Below are 25,679 nucleotides of genomic sequence, written 5' to 3' on the forward strand. Positions count from 1 at the left end.
CCTTATCTTGGAAACTTCTTATCTATAGAATAGATGTCAGGTCAATATTTGCTGAACTCAGTCACTTCTCAGATAGAACTATCAATGAAATATGTTATTAGTTAAACAATAAGCCTGTAGACAGGTCTCCTAGTAGAGATGTCTATTGTTACTGAACTGAGTAACATACTCATCTGAAGTGTGCTGCCAACTCCAGGACCAGTCTAGATAAACTGGTGATAACATCTGACTGCCACCATTATCCCTGACAAATGATTACATCATCGAAATTTCTTTAGAGAAAGGACTGGCCAGATATTTGTCTTCTTGGTAGAATATTTACAACATACAGTGCTAGTTTATGTTCTTTCTGAATGAACACATTGTTAAGTGTATGGTCTCTATTCTTCTATCTTTAGTATCATGGAAGTTTTATTCTGTTTTAATTGCTGTTATATAAGAGAACAATAAATCTGGTCCTTTGACATTTTTTTGTTTTCTATGTCTTATAAAAAAAAGGTGATATATGGCCATATAGCTTTCTTCTGGGCAAGTAACCACTTCACCTTATTAAAAACCCTTCATCTGGGGTACCCAATTATCGGCCTTATGTTCAAAACATATTGATCAATATCTCTCAATCTAACCTCACTTTGCCACATTGTTACTCAAAGACCTGCTGGTAAGAAGAGTTTTAGGGTAAATTCAGATGGTACAATTTGTGATGGAATCTCCCATGCAAAATTCTCAATGGAATTTTTCCTGCTCTTAGCAGAAAGATTTCCAAGTTCCATTCATTTCAAAAGGACGTTCGGCCAGTACCCACCTGAAAATAGTAGTTCTTCGTTTTTAGCCAGAAGACAAAGAAGCATCTGCCTACCATTAAAATGAGTAGCAGGGAGATTTTTTTTTTTGGTACGGATTCCTCTTTTAAAATTACACCTTATGAACTTACCCCCAAAGAGTATGTGTCAGCTATGACCCTGTTAGTCCTCCTTGCAATAAAATCAGCTAAAATAACCATATAATCTATAGCGGACCAATACTTAAAGGGATTGTCCAAGAATCCAATGTGACTCCCACCAATCACAAGACTATGAGTCCCATAGTATCGATTTAAATGTACAGAAATGTGCATAGTTATTCACTGGTCTGTTCAAATGGGGAGCACTGGACCCTGATTTTGATTATTAGTGGGGTTCTGGTGGTGGGTGATGCCCAAAGATTATACACTTTTCACCTATCATGGGATAAGTGTTAATTTTGGAAAAATTTCTTTAAATCTACAATATAACTGGAAAACTGGAAAAAAAAAAGTATGGGAAAATGTATACAGTGGAGTCATCTATCCATTCTAGAGTAGGCAGAATAGATCTCAAAAAGTACCAACTGTTATAATCTCTAGAGAACCAATTTCACAACTATACATTTAAGTTATACTATAGACAATTTTGTTGCAAAAACAATTTGGGAGTATTTCTCAGTGAAAACTCGTGCTTTGGGAAACTGAGCAGTCTAATACTGATGTACCAAAAGATCTATCTTACCCAAAGGAGAGCCATCAAACTGTGACACAGGAACATCAGGGATATGCCAGAAGCTGAGCTGCCCAGTTGAATCACCAGAGTACAGTATTTTATAAAATGGTTCCTTCCTTTCATTCATGAAACCCATAGTACATGAAGAGCTCTGTTCAGATATAACAAAGAGATAACAAACTGTTTTTAATATTCATGAAAATCCAGAATCTTTGCCTTCTGCATATAATATTTGAATCTACCTACGGTTCATGTTGAAAGGGGCCATTCAGGTGTAAAAATAATCTTTAACGTTTGTAGAGAATAAGAGGTAGCTGGCATTCCACCAACTAGCACTGCTATCTGTATTCTCTGATATATGGTGGTTTTATTCATATCTTTATTGTTGTTTATGCTGCTCTTTCAGTCTCCTGTCATTAGGTGGGTTGGGGGATATATCATTTGCCTCGCATCCATAGATTTGACACCAACTTACACCATTACGCAGCTTGGACATATGTTGGCACAGAACATTTGCTGCAGAATTGTTTGTGACTATTCCATTTATCTGCATGAGGCCTGCAGATATCCATGTTCTTCTTGCTCTTGATATAAATCATCTGGTTACATATGTGACCACTGTACAGAAAGCCGTTGCCACAGTATATGAGGGTATTAATGTCGGGAAAATTATAAAGAGCATTTTCGACATATACCACAGCTGTTATACAGGATTTTGCTATAGTCACAACAATCTTGTGTTGTTTATTTCTAATATCAATCCCCTCTCCTTGGTCTCTAGATCCCCTCGAACAGTTACATAATGCCAACTTGTAATTGCTTTGTCATATGTGTCACATGCTTGCCGTCCATTCGGTTTGCCTTGTTTCTAACCTCTTTCTTAACTATTTTTGCATCCTTTGAATGGATGTTTTCCTGCATGTTACAATAATTCATCTGCTATGTGGTTGTATTATAAAAGGCTCCCTTGTTATTTCCACCTCCTTTGTTGAACTTCTTTATGTAACCCAAAACATCCTAAAAAGTCGATATAATGCTTGGGACCCTAACCTTAATTTTGGGTCTAGCAGACATGAATTAACCTCACGGAAGTAAAGTATTTGCGTGATTATTTTTTGCATATTGTAGATAAAAACATACCTCTTTTGTCACTCTTGTGGAGCACAGCAAGTGAGGGGTGATTATTTCTTTAAGTAATCCTCCATCACCCGGACATACACTTTTAGAAAGGCCACTGCAGAAAGAAAGCAACATGAGGCTTTAAAATGACATCAAACAAAAAGGTGACTGACGGGGTTAAAATTCTTACCACCAAAAAGAAAAGTTGCAAAGATGGTAACTAATTACTTTTGTGTTCTTGGAAATCATAGCACCATCTGCCCAATCACGTTCTACATGGGTAATCTTATTTCTTCATCTCCTGCTGCTTCACATAAAGACTGAAGAGTGCCAAATTCAAGCCAAATGTTCTAATGTCAAAGGGGTTTTGTTATGGGTTTTGATCAAGTGTGACAAGCAGGGATTTTGTACAATACACTTACAAACAGCTTACTTTGTACCTGGACTTATCATACACCAGTCCTGTGTGAGCCCACCTGTTCAGCAGCTGGTAGATATAGCTGTGCCCATCCTGTGTCCAGATGATAAGTCGGTTAGCAGCTAGGAACTCCCCCCCAGCAAAATTCTGGCCACTTTTACAAACATCAGTGCAGAGAAGTGAAAAATCACAGTAATCAAAGACCTGGAGATAAAGGGAATGGTAATAGTGAAGGTTAAGGCATTACGAGCACTACAATATACATATTAGTCACATGCTCTTAGTTAAAACTCTTTTTATTTTAGCTGTTTTCTTTTTGCTAGTTATTGAGCCATACATTGTATAACCTTTTGGGTGGTCACAACACCAAAAGAACTCGTCTGCAGATTTGAGCCAAAGTCAGAAGTGAATCCAGCAGAATTTTTCTACATTGGAATTACATATAGTATTTTGTGACAGTTTTAATGCAGTTTTAAGGGAAAGTTCAAAGAATAGAGTGAAACTTTTAGCTGTGACTCTAAAATCTGCTTCAATGACTTCTAAGTAATCACTATAGGGCTGATATATTAAGAAAATGTGATAATTCACTATGGGTTTTAAAGTAACATCTAGCTCCATAATTGCTGCAAAAATGCCATTAAAAAAAAAAAAAACACCAAAAATCTTTGTCAGACTGGATACACACCACTGCTGTTTTTTTTGTAGACTGTGAGTCCCTTATAGGGTAGACAATGTTCATTTTTCCCTACCAGTATGTCTTTGGAGTATGGGAGGAAATCAATGCAAACACGGGGAAAATATACAAATGTTTGCCCTTGGCAGGAATCGAAACCAGGACTCCAGCGCTGCAGTACTAACCACTGAGCCACCATGTTGCCCCTACCAGTGCTGGGTTTCTGTTCAGGGATTCTGCTTGAAAAATCCTGCATAAAGATTGGGTTTCCGTTTTTTGGAAAACCTAGCCTCAGACACTCATTTCTACTAATTCTTGATGAACAAGAGATCTTCTTTAAATCTAAGGGTACACATTGTGGAAAATTTGTGATTTTTTGCAGAAAATTTTGAAGCATTTTTTGAAACCAAAGATAAGAGTGGCTTCAAAACCAATGGAAAATGTAAAGAAAACACTTAGGCTGGTCTTATATGACAGTAAGTTTAGTCCACAAATGGTCCACAATTGTGGGTTCTCAATTGCGGACACATTGTATTCAGTGCGGCCTCTTACACCACTGGATATTTTATCCGTGGTGTGTCGTGCCATGACCGGGGTCCGCACTGAATACCACAGGTTCGCAAAGTCACGGATATAACGGCGTGGACTGTCCCATAGAACTCTATGGGCGCATGCCAATGGATAGGGATGTCTGCAGAATGACTTTTGGAAATGAAATTTAGAGTTGCTGATCAGCAAATTGCGGACCGCAAATACACTATGGTCGTGTAAGACCAGCCTTATACTTCTCCCTTCTGCTACATCCACTCCTGGCTTTGAGCAAAAAGTATAACAAAAAACACAGTTTTTACAGATGTGTGGCCTCATGTTAGTGAAGGAACCCAGGATAAGGCTATGTTTGTATAGAATATAAAACATAAAATGTACATAAAACACTGAACATCCAGTCTGCCAGAGTACAGAAAGAGCTGGGCAGATTTAATGCAGCTTTTGGGAACAGATTCAGCATGACATAACTTATTAATTATAATCTGCTCTCTTTATGCTTAGGAGTCCAGTGGGCGGTCCTAGTTAAAGACTGGCAGTTCTCTACACTCACTCATACAGTAACAGATTCCAGTCATTGAGTGAGACCGCCCACTGGACTCCTAAGCAAAGAAAAAGCAAGGATTTTAATGAATCAGTTACAATTTATACTGAACCCTGCCCCACAAAACTACATCAATCTGATCAGCTCTTCCTATTCTGAAACACAATGCTGGTGGATTAATTCACATTTTCATTGTGTCAGGTTCCCTTTAAACAGCACTGGTTATGTTATAGGCCAGCAGCACTACTTCTATTGAAAAAGGAAAAAAATAAGTTTTGCAAGCAATGTGCTAAACAGAACAACGTTCTTTGTTGACAACCTGTAGAGAGAATAAAAGATTTTGTATCCCAGCCATGTAATTTCATGAAGATGAGAAGTGACACTTTGCAAACATTTAACATCTCCATACAGTGAGAAAAATATGGATATCAGCACAAGCGGTTATTTTAGAGGCTGTTCATGCTGTTACAGAGAAAGAAACATACAGGATAATAAGAAGATCAGCACCTTCCAGGATCTGCAGCAAATCACCAGCAGTAACCTCTCTGTGTACGTGCAGAATCGCACTGCGCAGTAATTCGACATCTCCAAACACTTTGATTCTGTTTCATACACATTTAGCTTTTCCTATATATGAGAAAACATTGAAAAAATCTTAATAAGTTATTGTTTATTTTTACACATCTATTCCATGCAATTAACAATGCGAAACAAGCCCTTACCAGTTCTGTAGATGTCTATATAATTACATTGTTATAGTACACATGGCGTAGTACTATGGGGGAAAGGGTGAACATTCAGTGCGGACCTTATAAGCTTTATAATTAAGTGTATAGATTTAGAATCATGGACATTGATGCTATAGATTTACTGTATGCAATTCTTAAAGGGGTAAACCACTTTCTACTGTTGGTGGCGTATCCTTAGGATAAGTCTACAACATTAGATCTACAAGGATCTGACACCTGCATATCAGCTGGTCTTGGACAGAGTGACTCCAGTAAGAAGAGGCAGCTTTAGGTACTGCACCACTGCTAATCTGAAGTTTATGGTATAGTCGTTTTAATAAGGTTAATAAAAAATTAGAACTTGTTGGATTCTATTCCTTGTTTTCCATTCCTTGATATTTGTGTAGGAACTTACACATTTGATGCAATATTTACATACCAATCTTAAGGAATAAACATCTTTTATCATAATTGTGCAATATAACAAACTTTGCAACATATCCTATTAAAGGGATTCTACCATTAAAAACATTTTTTTTTTTGTCGTTGACACGTTGGAATAGCCTTAAGAAAGGCTATTCTTCTCCTACCTTTAGATGTCTTCTTCGCCCCGACGTTCGGTTAAAATTCCGTTTTCCGTTGGTATGCAAATGAGTTCTCTCGCAGCACTGGGGGCGGGCCCCAGCACTCAAACAGCACTGGGGGCCTCCCCAATGCTGCGAGAGAACTCTCTCCACCACTGCCTCCATCTTCATCTGGAACGTCCCGTTCATTTGTGTCTCTTTCCGTACGTTCCAGATGAAGATGGAGGGGGCGCTGGAGAGAGTTCTCTGGCAGCATTGGGGACACCCCCAGTGCTGTTTGAGCGCTGGGGCCCGCCCCCAGTGCTGCGAGAGAACTCATGGCATACCAACGGAAAATGGAATTTTAACTGAATGGCAGGGCAAAGAAGACATCTAAAGGTAGGAGAAGAATAGCCTTTCTTAAGGCTATTCCAATGTGTCAACGACAAAAAAAAAATGTTTTTAATGGTAGAATCCCTTTAAGGAAATTCACTTATTAGACTGCTTCTCTTCCTCATTATATTCATTCAGCCTTTTATCTTTAATAGCACCCATATCTATACTCATCCTCACACACAGAAGTCTATACAGAGGGGAGAGGAAGAAGAAGGCCATTACTTGATTTATTGACACACTCTGTCCAATAGAAGAGTCTTATCTTAAAAGATACAGCAGTGTCAAAGAGCTCTTTTATTAAAAATATTGCAGAGCTTAGCAGCATCAGTTTGTTTGTATGCCAATTCTAGCAATTTGTTCCTCCCCCTCCCCTCTCCATAACATTCTATGTAAAAGCCTACTCCTCTAAAATATATTAATTGTTGCTCAAGACAGGCATCCACATCCAATATATCAGGAATCTCAGTTTAGCTGCTTAAAGTTGCTTTAAGTTTATTGTGAACCTGTGACACTTCTGCAATGTTGAGGCTTCTTCTAGGCTTAGCCAATTAGCAGCTGAGGAAGGCTATTTAAACCTTTTTACTCCTCAGCCAGGTGCCTGTTATTTGGTTCTACCTACATTGGTTATTATATCCTGAACATTTGTGCTGGACTGCTCTATATTGACCTTTGGCTTGTTACTGGTATTATGATTATGGCTCTGATGTTACCTCTTGGACTGACCTTTGGTTTGTTACTGGAAATCTACTTGTCTTCTGATTTTGGCTCTGATGTTACCTATCAGAATGACTTTTGCTAGGACATTTACTCTCCTGATAAATCCTTCTGCCTAGTCATTTTACACTGGGTTGTGGAGCATTTATTTCTTAAACCAGTTTCTGTGATGCTACTGGGCTCCAAATTCAGCACTATCTGACTTGTGGATGAGATCTAACTCTCAGTGTCATGTATGATTTAAAATATAAAAAAAAAAAATTTGCAAGTCTTCAGTAGGTGATACCTTTTTTAATGGCTAACTCATAATGATGACAGAATATAACGTTTCGAAGCTTCCTCTGAGCTTCTTCTTCAGATATAACTAAAAACACTCTGTAGAGGCTGCATATTTATGACTGGACACAGGGGTAGGGTTACAGGAGGGAGGGGGGAAGAGGCTTATTACTATATACTTATAACAACAAACAATTTAGACAGCTAGCTCTACTGCTCTCATATCAGCCCGTTACTGCATAATACAATAGTTGTCAGTTGAATTCCTTTCATCCCTCCCTTTCCTCATACACATGCATGCTTGGCCTGGCCAGTGTGTATGTGTTCTGAATAGAGGAAGTCAAGTAAACCAATGCCCGGCCCTTTTATCAGCAGCCTATTTCCCCTGTTAAAAAAAAAAGATTGGACATGTTGAACTTCAACTTACCCAATCCTTTTTTTACTGTCATAGCCTGACAGGTGGCTGCATATCAAATTAGCATTACACATTAGCTGGTTGGTTGGTTCCACTAGAATTAGCAGGTTTGTAGCCACCTTAAGTATGTCAGTTTCATGCATGCTTAATTGACAATTCTACTGACCTGTATGCTGTTAACAGATGATGAGAGATCCCAAACTTTCAGCTCCCCAGTAGTAGATAATGCAACTAATGAATCTTCTGCAAAACATAATGTAGGATTAATTGTTTAGAACAGATGTATAGGAATAATTTATATATACAGTAACATACATTAATGGTTATAACTGAACACAGTAAATGTTTCCAAAAACAGCAATAATAATATCTTAATATAGTAAAATAACATGTTGGAAAACTTTGGCCAGAGTAGGGAAAATACTTGACGAGAGGTAGCTTTCCGTGGATATCAGGAGACCAAATATGACAGGGTTCCCTACTGATTTAAAAGTTTTCATATTTTTAATTCTACCTCATCTAATATGTTCTTTTTGGATTATAATTTTGTGCAAGATAATCCCACATTATGTAATTGCAAGTAAAGTAACATAAAGTATGTCAGTCATAAAACATTAAAATATTTGGTATTGAAATTTGGGCTAAACATGAAAAAAACTGAGCCATGTCACCATACCAAAACTCTTATTTTAAGTTATATTTTTTCTATGAGAGGTGCTTAGCAAAGGAATCACAGTATCCTGACTTCTCAATGTCACTTATTCATGGTATAAGTAGCATACAGGGACAAAAGTCAAGACAGTATATCATAAAACTTCCCTGCAGTTTCCAGAAATAACTGCTCAACTATTTAAAATGACTTTATGTTGCATATACTGTATACTTTAGCTAGCACTGAACTGGATACATTGTATACTGATACATAAAGTATTCTAATGACATTTAGGCTCTGCTATAGAATCTCTTGTGCTGTTAAACATTAAATGGAAGGTATCATCACAAAATGACATAGATTAAATCAAGCTAAATACATTAGATATATATTATAACTAGTTACTAGAGGTGAGCGAACACTAAAATGTCTGAGGTTCGAAATCCGATTCGAACAGCCGCACTGCGACACACGATTTAGAACCCCATTATAGTCTATGGGGGGAAATGCTCATTTTAGGGGTACGCAAAATTCGATAAAATTATACTTACCAAGTCCATGAGTGACGGTCGGGCTGGATTCCCCTTGAAGTCTTCTCCCGACGCAGCGCCCCCGCGGCGTCTTCCGGCTGGAATTCACTCTGCCTAGGCATCAGGGCCTAGGCAGAGCCGACTGCGCATGCGCGGTCAGCTCTGCCCGGCCCGACGCCTGAGCAGAGCCGACTGCACATGCGAGGGCATGCCCGCGCATGCGCAGTCGGCTCTGCCTAGGCCAGATGCCTAGGCAGAGTGAATTCCAGCCGGAAGACGCCGCGGGGGCGCTGCGTCGGGAGAAGACTTTTAAAGGTAAGAGAAGAACCAGCGTTGATTGGCAGAATGTATAGCATTCTGCCAAGCAACGCTGGTTCTGCATCGAACCTTAAACTTCGAACAGCTAGTAGTGTTCGATCGAGTACGAGTATTTCGAATAGCGTAGTATTCGATCGAACACCTACTCGATCGAACACTACTCGCTCATCTCTACTGGTTACTAATTCTTCAACAAACTTTGCATAAATCAATAGGACAAGCGAATATATACTACTTTGTAATATATCTTATATGGGAAAGAATGCTTTCAACAATCATCAGGTTTTCAAGCTCTTTTTCTCTTCCTTCGCCCTAAACTGACATTTACTCTGAACTCTCTGCTTAAATAGTCTTGCAAGAAGGAGTGCAGCTCAGAGTGATTTCAGATTATCTAAAAATCTATAGAGGCAAGGGTAGACAACTAAGTAGGTGCTGAGAGAGGGAGAAAAGAAAGACACAGTCTGTTGGAGCTAAACAGTAAGTTTTTATTGCACTCCAAGTGCTTTATTAACATCAGCATCAGCATACTGGTCAATACTTCTCTATATATTGTATGTTCGATATGATCTTGCTGCTGATGCTGACTTAAGGAGCATTCTCTTCTCTACTTTCTGTGTGCAATATATGTGAGATATCCTAGCAGCTAATCCCCTTGCAATAGCTTGAAGGTAACTGGCAATTAGAAATAGAGCCAAAGTAAGGGAATAAGCAGATGGCATTTCTAAATGAAATTATTCAATATACTCCATACACTAAGCATAATAGGTATGAGGTACAATAATAATAATAATAATAATAATAATAATAATAATAATAATAATAATAATAATAATAATAATAATAACATGTATGTTATATTAATAGCATTTTAAACATAAAAATCCCTGATGAAGTCCTGCTAAGGGTGATAGGGGTGTGGATTTTATCTACACTTACTCCTTGGGCTCTATCTGACAGTGGAAATATCATTGACTTTGGTGTTTTGTGCTGCATAGAGTTTTTTATTTGATGCACCATGCGGTTTATTTTTCACTACTATGCATTAGCACTTTATTTACTTGTGACTTTTGTGCTTTGTGCTATATAGTGCTTATATATAGTGTCAGCTTATCATGCTAAATCTGATTTACTCATTGTATTTTATTCTTTTATGTTGTTTATTAGTGTGTTTTGTAGATTCCTCACATTCATGCACATATTATAGAACAGAGAAAGGTTGAGGCTTATTATTACTTACATACTCACTAGCACTCCAGCACGTTATCATATTTTTCTAATTATATATATCATTGTCCTTTATAACTGACTTTATAAAACTGTATTTTATAACAGACTATATATGTACACTGCCTGGCCAAAAAAAAAGTCGCCTTGTGCAACAAGGTACCGTTCCACCCCAGATATAATTATGAATTGTTCATGTCAGGAATTTGCATATATTCTTGAATATATATAATTGAGCTGTAGCCTGTCAAGTGCAGATTATAATTAAAGGTGTGAAGTGATGTCTACCAACGGAAGAGCTACCAGAGGAAGAGATATTAGTGCCTTCAAGAAGGGGCAAGTCATTGGATTGCATCAGGCCAACAAATCGACCAAGAAGATAGCCGAAGTAACTGGTATCGGACAGAGAACTGTTCAGCGTATCGTACAAGCATGGCAAGATGGTGGAGAACCCCCCTCCAACCGTGGAAAGTGTGAGCGTAAGATTATACTCAAAACTCGAGGTTGTAGGTCCCTAAAGCGACTGGTGAAGAATAACCGCCGGAAAACCACCTTTGAGCTCACACAGATGTTCAACTTGACGGAGCAACACATTTCGCAGCGAACAATGCGACGAGAACTCAAAGGAATGGGTCTCAACAATTGTGTCGCCACACGAAAGCCATTGGTGACAGAGACCAACAGACGTCGGCGCCTGTCATTTGCAAGAGACCACAAGGATTGGACCCTGGAGCAGTGGAGAAAGGTCATGTGGTCAGATGAATCACGTTTCACATTGTTCCAGAGTGATGGTCGTGTCCGGGTGCGACGAGAAGCACACGAAACACTGGAATGTGCTGGAAAGGAACCTGCGCTGTCACTCACCACCCCAATGAATCTGTGTAACCTGGTACTGATACTTGAGAATTGGATCAAAATCCCTGAGTCTACACTACAGAACATTATAGACTTCATGTCGAGACGGATGCGTGCTGTTATTCGTGCTCATGGTGGCCAAACTAAATATTAACACTCGCGACTTTTTTTTTGGCCAGGCAGTGTATTTGCGTTTGGTATTTCAGATGCATCTTATTTTTGAATTGGTTTTAATATATTCATGCCAATAAAATTAGATTATTTTACTTTTCATATAATTTTTGGGTTGAGCTTCTCATTTACATGTATGATCTGTTCTATTCTGTTTCATTATTATCATGCTTTTATGCATACATGAGATGAACCCCAGATGGTATAGATGGTTGTGCCCACTCATAAGTTTGTTTGCAAACATAAAAACCCAGTCTGTTCTAGCTAACAGAAAAATATACAAATGGTGGATATAAGTATTACAATTTTCGAAAAACATAAGTATTATATTAGGGAATTGCTTAGATGACAATTCCCCAGTAGCTGCCTGGTGGAGAACACTGGAGAAAGGGGAACAAGAGACAGTGATCCCTAAGCTGAAGCCCCCCCAATGTCCCTTCCTCTTGCCAGGCCCTATCCTATGTAATAGGCGGCAACTTGGAGACGATCCCTTCCTGTATAAGTGACACACAAAACGTAGACAAGACAAACAACAACAAAGGGAGGTCAGCTAGCCAGGGTTCGGTAACAGTCGAGCAATGCAGTGCCAAATCAAAGTCCAAAAGAATAGTCAATAGGAAAAGCCAGAGGTCAGGATTAAGAATACAAGTAAATTAACAGCAAGAGAAAGCCAGCAAGCACGAGGCAATAACAGGCACCAGTGTGAATGTGAGCCAAGACTAAATAGGGGAGGATGAACCCGCCCTGGACTTGACAGGAAGGTAGGCTGTCAATCACAGGGCAAGACCAAATTTAACTACTTCATGGACAGAGGCAGACAAGGGCAGAAGACGGGTGTGGTGCAAATTCAATTAAATAACTAGAGCCATGTTCACACAGTGCAACCAAAAACTCTAAGCAAGGAACTAAACTGCACACGCGGCCTTCACCGCCGCATGCGAGCAGAGGGTGGTGCAGTACCTGAACAGGCAGAGATGATACATATTAACAGTATTGTCCTGATTTTCACATCTGTTATACATGTTAAACCCACTGAACATTAAGAATATCAAGTCTAAAAGTTTGCCCAGAGGATGCAAATATTCACACTGCCATTGCATAGAGGCTTCCTAGGAGAAGTACAGGCATTGAGTATTCTTATAAATGTATACCTATGACTCTGCAGTACTTGAATTCTGGACCCTGATTTGGCCATGAAATTGCAGCCTCATACATATATGACACCTGCACCCATGGGTCAAATGTAGATTATTCTTATAGATGCATCCCTATGTCTTTGCATTACCTTGAATTCTGGTAGAGTGTACAATGCACATGCAATGAATCCAGTCCAAACCCTGGGACTTGAAAGAATGAAGGACTTGCAAGGTCTTTGCATCAACAATGAGAATGTCTTGATAGTGACCACAGCAGAGCAGCCAGCCTTCTCCAGTCATTCGGAATGAGCAATGGTAGTACTATCAGATCAGCAAAAAACAAAAACATAAGAATACTATTACTGAAAGAAAAACTGAATATTAGAATATCATAGTCTTGTAGTATGGGGTTGAAATAGCTTATATAATGCTAAAGTATAGTCCATTGTACAAACCTTATTGACTGGAAGGTTACACAATAACGATTCCGTATAGAAATACAGATTTCCCAAGAAGGTACTGTATATACACATAGGTTTTGAAAAGCAGCAGTTTAAGTAATACCGCTGTATAAAGCTCCATATCTGACCACAGGTAAATTCAGTGATGACCAAGCTTTTATGGTGACTAGGCAGTTGCTACTATGGGTCAAAAATGAAATCCTCCAGCAATAGGTATTCATGTTATAAAAAAATGTATACATTTTTAACTGGATGGAATGGAATTCTGTATGGAATAGCGCAGTCTGCTGCTATAATCCCCAAAACTCTTTAGGATACCCTCAAACCAAGGTTGAAAGAACATAACATTGGTATAATGGGGGGACTTATGACATATAAGGTAAATGTATCTAAATCTACACATCACTCATCATAATATCTATCTATTAATCTATCAAATTTCTATTATTATTATTATTATTATTATTATTATTATTTGTAAAATCCATCTATAAAAATAGATTCCAAATGTGTATAAATGTGATGAAGTAATAGTAAATGTAGTGTCACAAAACAAGGACAACATGTATTGTACTTCGGGACATCTCTAGTAGAATTTTGTATCAAAGTTAAAGTTCTTAACAAACCATTCTATGGAAACATGTTGCAACCAATCCACAATACTTACGCAAATTGCTGTATGCCTATATGGCAGCTTGGCATTGTCAATGCATTGGCCAGTGTTGACATTCCATACACACATCTCCCTGTAAGACATAACCTTTAGTTATTCGCTGTCATTTCTATTTAGTTGGTTGGGACAATTCCTTGATATGTTTTATTTTTAAGTTTAAAAACTGTATTTAAGAGAACACTTATCATTTACGTAGCATTTTTGTTAGCGATTACTGAAGAAAAAACGTCATGGTGATTAAGAATAGATGGCATAGAGAACGTCTTCCCTTTTGTTTAGGTAATTACACCCTGCTGCCCAGCATCAGACTAACTTTAAGGCCATGCCTGGAATAAAACGAATTGTAGGTATACTGCCATTATGTCTCATCAATGTGTCACTAGAAGTATCATTCTTCAGAACTACATCCTGCTGAAAATGGGTCATTTCACAGAACCTCAGCCATACATTTTACAACACGTGTCTTGTTCTGTGTCTATGTTATTTTCAAAGACCTTTATTTACTGCTAAGAATAAACAGCGCCACCATGAGGATTATTTTATGTTAGCTTTAAATCTTTGCAGGTTGGAGACAACATTATGGTGTATGACCTTATCAGGTCCTTGCAAACACTTTTATATCGCTGCAACATTTTGATTACAAAATTTCTCAATGCATTAAAAATGTATTTCATGGTATTTTCCTAACATAACTGCTATGCAATACTAGCCATAAAGGAAAAAGTTTTATTAATATACAATCAAATTCCATTTATCTTGTATCTCTATAATGTGATGGGTTCCATATAGTGCTAAAGGAAAAGATATGCCAGGTTTTAGATTCATAAAAATATGTTACTTTACTCTTATATTTAGATGTGTCTGATTATCAGTGCAGATGGATGGTTGATTTTTTTTTTTTTTTTTTTTCATAATATAGTTATGGTTACAGAATATGACCCTTTCCTAGATGTATACCATAAAAAGGACTTTTCTACTTACCGTTTTTCATAATGTGACTAATATGGAAATTATGTTACGGAACTCTATATGTAACTCCTATTGCCTATAGAAAATATATGACTACACATAAGGGTGCACTGGCCAATATCTTTGTTTTATTTTATTTATTAGAGGGAAGAGTCCCTGCAACTCAGCTGATGTGTTGGATAACAATGCATATAGTGGCATAGACATTATAGAATGATAAATATGCACTATGGCTTTACCACACTGGTGTTACAGATTCTGTCAAAAATGCCACACATAATGGCATCTGAGCTACAAATTTTGTCAAAAATGATAGACTCAACGACAGGAATCCGACCCAATATGACTAACCCAATATGACTGATTTTTGCTGACAGAGCAGAAGAACAGAAATAATTAAATGCTAACCTGTATTTTGGGTAAAAGCCCTATTGCATGACAAGATAAGTAAACTACTTATTGGGAATAAGTGTTCTTGGGAATACTCTTTCCTGATAACTGCCCTATTTAATCTAATGCTTATAACAAGGTGCTTATATGTGTTACTCATGGATCAGTGGTCACCCTGGGTAGTATCGGCCAATGTAATAGGTCCTTAATGTTATTGATAGTTTTCTAAAAGATGCTATTCTTGAGTATTTCAATGAAAACAGTGTGATTTGGGGCCTCTAGAGATTTCCATGCTTTCAAAGTATACTGTACATGCCAATATTTTGGTTAAATAAATGTGCATATATTGGCACATAAGAAATGTTGAATATTTTATGACTTCTATTAGTCATACCTCTTTCCTAAACACTTTTGCAACTGTACAAATAGGTGTAACAAGTGTTTTGGTAGGGTTGAGCGATCGTGTCCAGAAAAGATCGGATTCCAATCGGCGTTCGAGAAAATTTCACGATTGCGGTCGGAATTCCGAACACAATCTTTTTAGGTGGGATCGAGATCGGTACTATTTCCCACAATGCTTTGCTTAGCCTTCACACTGAGTATATAGTGTATACTCAGTGTGAAGGCTCCGCTGCGGTTCCATAGAAATGAATGGAAGCAGCCGGCACACAGCCTTAACCCCCTGTGTGCCGGTTGCCTCCATTCATTCTAATGGGAGACTAAACTAACATCTCTAGTAGCTACTTACCTCCAGAGATGGCTGCTCCTGCCCCAATGTTCTTCTTCGCCTCGCTGCTGCTCCACGCTGTTTTTCTTGCCTCACTGCCCCGCCTCCCAGGTTAGTGTTTAAAGAGCTAGGAAGGCGGGGCTTGTGGCTTAGGAGAGTGTGGGCGGGTACACGGTGGGGAGACGTGACGTCTCCCCTCCCAGTACCAGCCCACACTCTCCTAATCCGCCCACACTCTCCTAACCTGGGAGGCAGGGGGAAGCGAAGCAAGAAGAGCAGCGTGGAGCGGCAGCGAGGCGAAGAAGAACACCGGAGCAGCCACCTCTGGCTACTTAGTGATTCACTACACAGCGTGGATTCTAACAATTAAAGTGTTCAATTGCTAGATTCCATGCTGTATAGTGAATAGGATTGCTTTTAAAATCCGATCTCCGATTAATAAAAAAATCCCATTGACTTGCATTGGGATCGAAATTGGGTTCGAATGAAAAATGATCGGAAATCGGATTTTAAAAATCGATCCTGAAAAGTCAAGATCGGCTCAACCCTAGTGTTTAGAATATTACACAGTGTATTCTACACTTGCACATTTTTTGAATGAATCTCCCCCACTATCTTTGGCAAATCTAATGTTCCCATCCACTCTTAAAATGATAGAGCTCTTCTTTTTGTGCATAATATGAGTATAAAGCCAAATATTTAAATATTTTTTTTCAATTTAATTTATTTTTATTATTTTTATCATTTGAGCAATATTTGTGCTTATAATATTTTAAGTACTTTTTACTTATGTCCATTTATGTACAAAGTAGTCTCACACTTACCCACTTTCTGATGCGCTAACCACGTAGGGTTGTTTTTCGAATTCTCTGGCCTTTGCTAAGCATGTAATAGGAGCAGTATGGCCAAACAGAATTGCTTTGGATGTAACCTGAAAATTAAGAAAAATACTTAATAGGAAAGTAATAGTCAAAGGCATTAAAGGGGGTTTCTGCAGACATCAATATCAAATTCATCACACAAAGTTCAAATAATAGATTGGTGGGGGTCCAACACCCAACACCCCTATTCATCAGCAGAAGAGATAGCACCATGTGGATATTGATCAGCTGATCTGTGGCTGTCCCCGGTGTCAGAGCCCTGCTCTTCACCCGAGAAACCTCCTTAATGGGCTTATAAGGCTAAGGCTACATGAAGAATTTGGCCACAACTTCTGTGGCATGGCCATAGTTCACTGGATACCCTGCAGCTATTTCACTCATGTTAAAGTTGAATTATGACGGGGAGGTTGGCACAATTTCTAGTTGCAAAAAAAAATTGAGCAATGTCCAATCATTTTACCTCTAGAAGTCAGGGTTGGGGCACTCTCAGAGTTGCAATGCATCTCCATTCACTAACATGAGCAACATGAGTAACTAATATAAGTAACAGTGATGGGGATCGTGCCCAAAGTCACTCTAGCCCTAGTCTTAAGGCTGTGTTGACTGGTTAGTTAAAACTATTGCTTTGTCTCTATAATACTACTAGTTATCCCACCATCCACAATAAGACACACATTCAAACTCTGAGGCCCATTGGGCCATATACGTCTGATTTAAGAGATGTGAACCATAAAATTATACTCTTCTAAGGCTGATTCTCTCATTCCAGAAAGACTCAGTCAGTATTCTCATGTAATTACAATTCAGCTGGTCAAACCAAGACCTAAATGACAGAATTCCAGATCACTGATGCCAGATGTACTTCTAATAGGAAACTATTATTTATTAATATGAGTTTCCTAAAACTCCAAACAGTGTCCAAATGAGAAGATGCGGCTTCCTAGTTCAGCTGATCAATAAAACTACTGTGCAACAAAAATTCCTCTGTTATTATAGTATAAAGGGAAGGTACATATGAAGATTCTGCAAAAATGGTCACAATATGCTCTTTGTAAGATACTTAAACTCTTTTTAGCTTTTTTAGGATATCAATATTAAAATGTAAATCAAGTATACATAGGCTTTATCAAGTATACATAGGCTTTATCTTTAGGCTTTATCTTTAGGGTTAATCTTTAACCTGATAACTTGCAGTCCCGTGATACCATACAACAATAGTCATTGAAGCCCTTGAAAAAAGTTAAGTTGCAGTGTTCCGTAATGTTTATTTAATGAAGATCTGTAATGTTAAATGGAGTTTGTCAGATCCAAAATATAACCTAAACCAATAAGAGTGTCACGCCCCCTCCCTCTCCTCACAGTACTTGTCCATAGACGAGTATTATCAGGAGGGGAGGGGGTGTTCCTCCCCGCTCCCACAGTACAGCACTATAGGTGCTGTTGTGAAGAAGGATGTTCCTGACAAACTGTCAGGAATGCCCTTCTGACTGTAAAGAGCTATGGTATCGGCACCCGGGGCACAGATCAGGAAAGCCGACAGTGCGCTGAATTCAGTGCACTGTCGGCTTTCCAGCAGTATATAAAACTGCCTGTGCCCCAAACCCATGAAAGGTCCTCTTTAAAATGGTTCTTAAAACCTCTGATGCTGCATGAGGGTAGTATGGGATAACAGGTGAGATCCTAAGTTTAGAGAAAGTTTTCTGTGTAAGCACACATTCACTTGTTTTCAATGGGAGACAGAGATCACAGCAGGAAGCTGAAAAAAAAAAATCAGTGCCCTGTTTGATCTTGCCGCGGATTTGGCGGCTGGTTCAGTTTCAGATTTGACGGCTCGAGACTCCCTGCTGATTAGACACATTCATCTGCGTCTAATCAGAAATGGAAAGCCACAACAGAATGCCTATGCAAAAACTGGTTTGTAAATTCCACTCTTAATATTGACGGTATATAAATTGCCTTGACATGAGAATATACAGCTACGTTTGTTCCCTTCTATGCTACAAACTTTTCTTGCTGATTGTGTTTTATTACTAATAAGTTTTCCGGTTGCCTCTACATAGAATATAGAATAAACTTTCTTTTACAAACCTTCATGTCTATTGACAAATGCCAAAGACATATCTGCCCCTCCAGACTTCCAGTGACAATTGTTTTCTGATCATCAGTGATCATCATGGCTGTTATACTGTGAGAAGGAGCCCGATTCCCCCATAAGGCCACAGCTTGGGTAGTACTCTTCATCATGAACTTGACCTGCATTTGATAATGAAACATTATATTAGCACCTGATCAAGAACATGTTATATGTTTATCAAAAACTAGAAAACTCAATTGAAAATTGGAGTGCAACTATGCCCCCATTGGCCAACTGAATGAAGGGTACAAGCTCTTGGTTGCAAAGCTATTTGGGTCCTGCTTAAATTTTCCCTGCATATAAAGCTCAACTTCATTACTTATTCCAAAAAAAAGGAGTAGACAGGCAGCATGGGATAGATTTAATATGTCTTTTATGCTTAAATCAAATGTTTCGAAATTGTCTAGAAAATGATAATTGCTGGAAAAGGTAACCAAAGCACCAGATTTGTTTGTAGATGTACACAACCTTTGGGGGAAAATAATGGTATATATGTATATGTGCCATGGCGGTGCCGTAAAAAGAACTCCCCAGCATGATATTATAGATGATTGGTCAACTCTTCTGACAGGTCTGCTTTAGTTAAAGGTAGTAAATGGGTCAGGGTCTCCTAAATTAAGCAAATTTTTTCCCTTTTGAATTGGTGCCTCCATTGCTGACAAACCGAAGTTTTTATCAATATGGAAATGAGCTATTGGAAACAATGAGGCCATTGCTGCTTACCTCTGGAGCAATAGCAATGTCGTCATTGGTCCAAGGAGCTCACTTGTATACTGACAAATAAAGGATAAATCTTGGCAACAAAAGAATTCATTCACACAGAGAGAATGCTGTTTGATAGAGGTGACCTTAGACAGGCTGGGCTGAAAAGCTGGGTTGTGGTGAAAGACTCGCTTTAATGCTTGCACTCCCTATGCCGTAACAATTCTGGAGCATCTTTTCGCATTCATATGCCTTTCCTCTGTTATCACTCCAGCTCTACGTTTTTCAATCTCCATTTGCCATATACAGCAGGAAAGATCCTAGCACATCCGTCAAACATACCAATAAATCCACATTAGAGAAGGGCGAACCTCACATTTTAGGTCTGGGTGGCATGAGTTAAAAATTTGTTTCAGGACCAACAAGTTTGGTATGAACCAATCCAATTTGTGACTGACAATATGACGACTGGTGGCCCAGTCTCAGGCCTCAGCCATGACCCTGGGTGCATGTCAGGGCAGTGTCGGATGCTGTGAAGATGCCCGAGAAGTAGCGGCGAAAGGTAAGTATTAAAGTTATTTTATTTTGGTCAACTCCCCATGGCCTTTACCCATTATACTCTGCGGTCTGAAAAAAAAAGAGAGGTCTGATTTTTACGTGGTGCTAGATATACTATTACTGTCTCATATCCAATGCTAAAATTTACTGTTGCCCAAGATTTTCTGAAGTCTAACAGAAATCACATTGGGGCAAATTTATTGAAAATGGCATTTTGTGTACCAGTTTAAATAGAGGTCCAGATAGACGAAGGGTACGGATGACTTATGATGAGGCTCCAGACCCTTTATAATTTCGGCATTCCATTATAATGCACACACATTGTGTCGAGTGAGGTGCAGAACAGGGCCTTGCGCCAAATGTGCACCACAATATTATTCCCCTATGTCACAGTAAATGTGTAGAGGAATTGAAAAATTCTCTGCATTGTTCCAGATTTACTAAAGCGAATGTACCTTGTAAGTGGCCACAAATGCACTTAACTTTGTGCACAGTGTGACACACCTCAAGCCGCATATTTTAGATAAAGGGCTGGGCTAACAGTTTTTGTGTTGTATCACAAATCTATGTATGTTCCTGACAGACATAGATTTGCGATGATACTGGAGCCTCTTAGTAATTCTGGAGATTCTTGCGGTTGTCGGGGAATCAATTAAGACTATTGTAAGACTCACCAGTGTTAATAAAATCCCCTATTGACGTTTGTCCCACGTCATTTATCTAGTCCTCTGAAGTATAGTAATAGACACATAGAATGTCACGCTTATGAATAATGTAATAAACCATAAATAATCACCAATACTTACTTATAATTACCAATTTACCATTCATATTGAAAAATATTTAGTGATAACGTTTCAAGTGAATATGAGTCCAAAAGCAATAGAAAGAGATATTGACGGGTGTATAACTACTATAAAAAACTGGATTTCTGCTATCATAGAAAACATAAAAAGCTAAAATAGCCTTTGTAATGTTGTGGGTTTATTATACCATAGAATAGGATCTTTCTCTTTCAAACTATTCCAAGTGCTTTTATGAGAAGATCGTTACAGTATGTAGATAAAATTTACTATTATTCGGAAATTGTCACTTACCATATACAATTTCCTTGGTTTAAATTCAAGCCTAGTACATTATGCATAGGCACATAACTACATGCTACATGTACTTTGGATGACCCTTTATGGTGCCTCTGTGTGACAACGTGTTATATAGCATTAGATATCTGTAATACAGATAGATTAAATATAACATGTGTTGTATAATCACACAGACATGTATGGTACAATACTAATAAAACCTACATGTCAGCGTTTTAACCATGTATATAATGTATTTCTCTTCTATGTTTGCAGAACTGGATGGTATGGAGCTAAGATTTGCATTTGTTCATTAAGATACAGCCATGGTATAGCCATATAGGATCTAACTATAATAATGGGGAAGAATTATCGGCAGTCTAGGATGCGTGCATTTATAGTTTTGTAAAAGTTCCATGAATTTTTCAAAGTTTATCTAAATGGTTCATGTTGCATTATTTATTTGGTGCAACTTGCAAGATGTAAAAGTATTCATTATATTTTCTTATGGTTAACATTCAATAAAACCTGGCAACCAAAGTTGCACTTCGCCAAGTCAGGAATCTACCAAAATCCTTTTCGGTTCTGTTTATATTTGCATTTTCACCATAAACAAGAAACAATACACAGTGGTGACAACTAGAGATGAGCGAGTAGTACTCGATCGAGTAGGTATTTGATCGAATACTACGGTATTCAAAATACTCGTACTCGATCGAGTACCACTCGCTGTTCGAATTTAAAAGTTCGATGCAGAACCAGCATTGATTGTCCGAATGCTATACAGTCGGCCAATCAATGCTGGTTCTTCTCCTACCTTTAGAAGTCTTCTCCGTGCAGCTTCCCCGCGGCGTCTTCCGGCTCTTCATTCACTCTGCCAAGCATCGGGCCTGGGCAGAGCTGACTGTGCATGTCCGCTTGTAGTGCGGGCATGCGCAGTCGGCTCTGCCCAGGCCCGATGCTTGGCAGAGTGAATGAAGAGCCGGAAGATGCTGCGGGGACGCTGCAAGGAGAAGACTGCATGGAGGATCCAGCCCGACCTTCACTCGTGGACTTGGTAAGTATAATTTGATCGAACGTTGCCTACCCCTGAAACGAGCATTTTCCCCCCATAGACTATAATAGGGTTCAATATTTGATTTGAGTAGTCGAATATTGAGGAGCTACTCGAAACGAATATCGAACCTCGAACATTTTACTGTTCGCTCATCTCTAGTGACGACTAATGCACCCCAATTACTTATTGGGGTCTACTGAGTTCCACCACAGTGTCCCTCTTTTTTTGAGATGAAAACAGTTGCATTCTGTGTTTTTATTGATGTAATCTGCGACAGATGCTCTGATGCATATGTCAATATAGTCTTAGCTAAGCTTCTTTTGTTAAATATGTTCCAAATCTGTCAACTAGATGTTAAAGTGTTAAAAAACATAAATTCTGTCCTCTTTTTTGTGTCAAATATTGGCGCATCTTGCTTAATAAATCTCCCTTATGTATATTGTTAGCATGCTTAAGGCACATTTAAAGGAACACTCTAGGTTAAATGATGTCAAGTACAAATGAATAACACAAAGGCTATGTCCATATATAATACAGCCTGCAGAAATCCTAGAAAAAAAACATCTAATTTTGGACAGTCTTTGTGATGACAGTTTTTAAGCAATCCCTATGTGAATATAACCTAAGGCCAACTATGCACAATTGTATTCAGTCCATGAGATGTGGACCAGATATTGGCCATATTTCCTGGAATGGTCAGTGAGTCGGGACCCAGATTTATAGCATCATTGTTATCTATGATACTAGGAGTCCCTGACTACCAGTGGGACTACTGTCCTACTGTCCACAGGGAAACAGGGATTCTGAGCATTTAGATGACTTTTTTCTGGGCATGCAGGTCCCAGTTTAGTGTTCGGTCCAGGAAATAAAACCAACATCCAGTCTGTATCTCATGAATCCATCTGCCCATGTGAAATTGGCCTGAATAGAGAAGCCTTATGTAATGCAAGACCCCCCAGGCTCTGCATTAGGCATTACTGAGTGTATCGGGTATGTCTGGATCGTTCCTTTAAATCTTTACCTTTTTTTAAACAAAGAAACTAATTAACACAGAGAAAATGGAGATCGATATTGTAGTATTGTCATAGTATTGGCACAGTATTCCCATGAACCTATAATCTGCATTTTGGAACTGTGTGGCTCTCTTTAACTATTGCTTATGGCTTACCACTGTCAGCAAGCTGCTATGTTATAAAGTAGTTTGTTAAACACGAACAGTTTCCTGTCAAATGGATTCAGACTCACACAGTTGTTTGTTATGCACAGTATTGATTAGTGGCAGGGCTCCAATGCCAATTACGATGAGGAAAAGAAGATTTAGACCTACTCCCTGGTCAGTACTCCAGCAGTACCAACTCATCCCTCCCCAGCTGCTACTGTGCTAGCTGTCTGTCATTCACTTTATACAAGTCACAGAAATACCCCTGACAACTACATTATACAATACTGGACAGAAAAGACCTGGACGACTTCTTAAAGTCATCGAATTTCCCAACATTTCTCTCCCATAACACCAAGATCACACTCACTATAAAACTAAAGGAATTCATTACAAACTAATCCCATTACATAAATTAGCTGATATTTCATATTGCATGTTTACCTTTGAATTAAATAATAAAGTATGCAATTATATTTGTTGGTTTTTTCAAAACTTATTGTTTAACCCTTTCCCACTGCAGCCATTTTTCGTTCTATGCCTTCCAGATGCCATAACTTTTTTTTTTATTTTTCCACTCACAGAGCTGTATGAGGGCGGATTATTTGCAGAACAGATTGTACTTCATGGTGGTACCATTTAAAAATCTGTACAATGTACTGGATGACAAATAAATATGGATGACTACAAGTATGAATTTTGTTTTTATAGCATTCACTATGCAGCCAAAATTTATATAGTTTATTATGCTTTGACACCCTTACAAATAAATCAAATATATATATATATATATATATATATATATATATATATATATATATATATATATACAGTGTTTGCCAAAAGTATTGGCACCCCTGCAGTTCTGTCAGATAATACTCATTTGCTTCAAGAAAATGATTGCAATCACAAATTCTTTGGTATTATCTTCATTTAATTTATCTTCAGTGGAAAACCACAAAAAGAATTGTCAAAAAGCCAAATTAGATATAATTCCACAGCAAACATAAAAAAGGGGGTGGACAAAAGTATTGTCACTGTTTGAAAAATCATGTGATGCTTCTCTACTTTGTGTAATTAACAGCACCTGTTACTTACCTGAGGAACCTAACAGGTGGTGGCAATAACTAAATCACACTTGCAGCCAGTTGAAATGGATTAAAGTTGACTCAACCTCTGTCCTGTGTCCTTGTGTGTACCACATTGAGCATGGAGAAAAGAAAGAAGACCAAAGAACTGTTAGGAGTATTTTGTGTCGTGGGTATTGGTGCACACCTTCTGACTTGCTCGCACGCACTGTTGGTAGGCAGCTTGATTTCCTGGTTCATTAGTCCGTCCTCCCATTTGCACCTGGGAGGAGTGGTCTCTACTCTGTATTTAAACCCATGCCTCCCATGGTTCTGTGCTGAGTGTCGCTTTTACAGAGCTAGGCCTTAGCAGGAGGAGTAGGTGGTTAACTTGGATAGAGGAAGTTCCGTGGTTGGTTTTTGGGAGGTTTTGGGTGAACAAGTTGGTTTGTGTGTTTTCCCTTCTGTGTTCACCAATCCTCCCTCCGTGTATAATTGACTGTGTGAGTGAATTGCCTTATCCTTTGATTTCTACTCAGTTTCCCTGTGTTTGTTTCCTAGTGTACGGTTCCTTCCCATATTGGTTTGGGGAATCCTTTCCTACATGTTTCCTGTGTGCTGCTTGTGTTGTTAGTCAGCGCACACCCTTGTCAGTCCCTGTCAGTAGCAGCTTCACTTGTTCGTTAGGGGTGACCCCCTTTAGTCTCCAGTCCCTAGAGATCTAATAGGGCATTCCTTCTCCCACTTCCCTCTAGGCCTACGGTGTCAGTGAGAGAGGAGCTGTCGGGGTCAGGTTTAGCCTGAGAACAGCCGACCTACACCCGTGAGGCAGGGACCGGGTTAGCTAGTGGGAGTAGTGCAGGGCGAGATTCCCTACTGCAATCCCTTAGCCCCGTTGCAGCTACCTGGACTGACATAACAGTACACTCAGCCGGTAAAAAAAAAAAAAAAAAAAAGGAAAGGTTCGTTTGCATTATGACGGACCTGAAACAGTTGTACCAGGCGGTGCAGCAGATCTCCACTG

At 38.8% G+C, this 25,679-nt stretch overlaps 1 protein-coding gene across 1 annotated transcript in view; it reads right to left on the minus strand.

The window, feature by feature from the left end:
• Positions 1-25,679, minus strand: part of WDR72 (WD repeat domain 72) — a 190,010-nt gene that overhangs the window by 143,077 nt on the left and 21,254 nt on the right. The window contains exons 2-10 of the mRNA XM_075273477.1: positions 18,985-19,149; positions 16,840-16,946; positions 13,924-14,002; positions 12,945-13,116; positions 8,076-8,152; positions 5,325-5,444; positions 3,113-3,258; positions 2,658-2,751; positions 1,527-1,668 (exon numbers count right to left, since the gene is read on the minus strand). Coding sequence (XP_075129578.1) covers positions 1,527-1,668; positions 2,658-2,751; positions 3,113-3,258; positions 5,325-5,444; positions 8,076-8,152; positions 12,945-13,116; positions 13,924-14,002; positions 16,840-16,946; positions 18,985-19,149 — 1,102 coding nt within the window. The remainder of the gene's footprint in view (positions 1-1,526; positions 1,669-2,657; positions 2,752-3,112; positions 3,259-5,324; positions 5,445-8,075; positions 8,153-12,944; positions 13,117-13,923; positions 14,003-16,839; positions 16,947-18,984; positions 19,150-25,679) is intronic.

The sequence above is a fragment of the Leptodactylus fuscus genome, chromosome 5 (assembly GCF_031893055.1).
Source record: "Leptodactylus fuscus isolate aLepFus1 chromosome 5, aLepFus1.hap2, whole genome shotgun sequence".
Lineage (NCBI taxonomy): Eukaryota > Metazoa > Chordata > Amphibia > Anura > Leptodactylidae > Leptodactylus > Leptodactylus fuscus.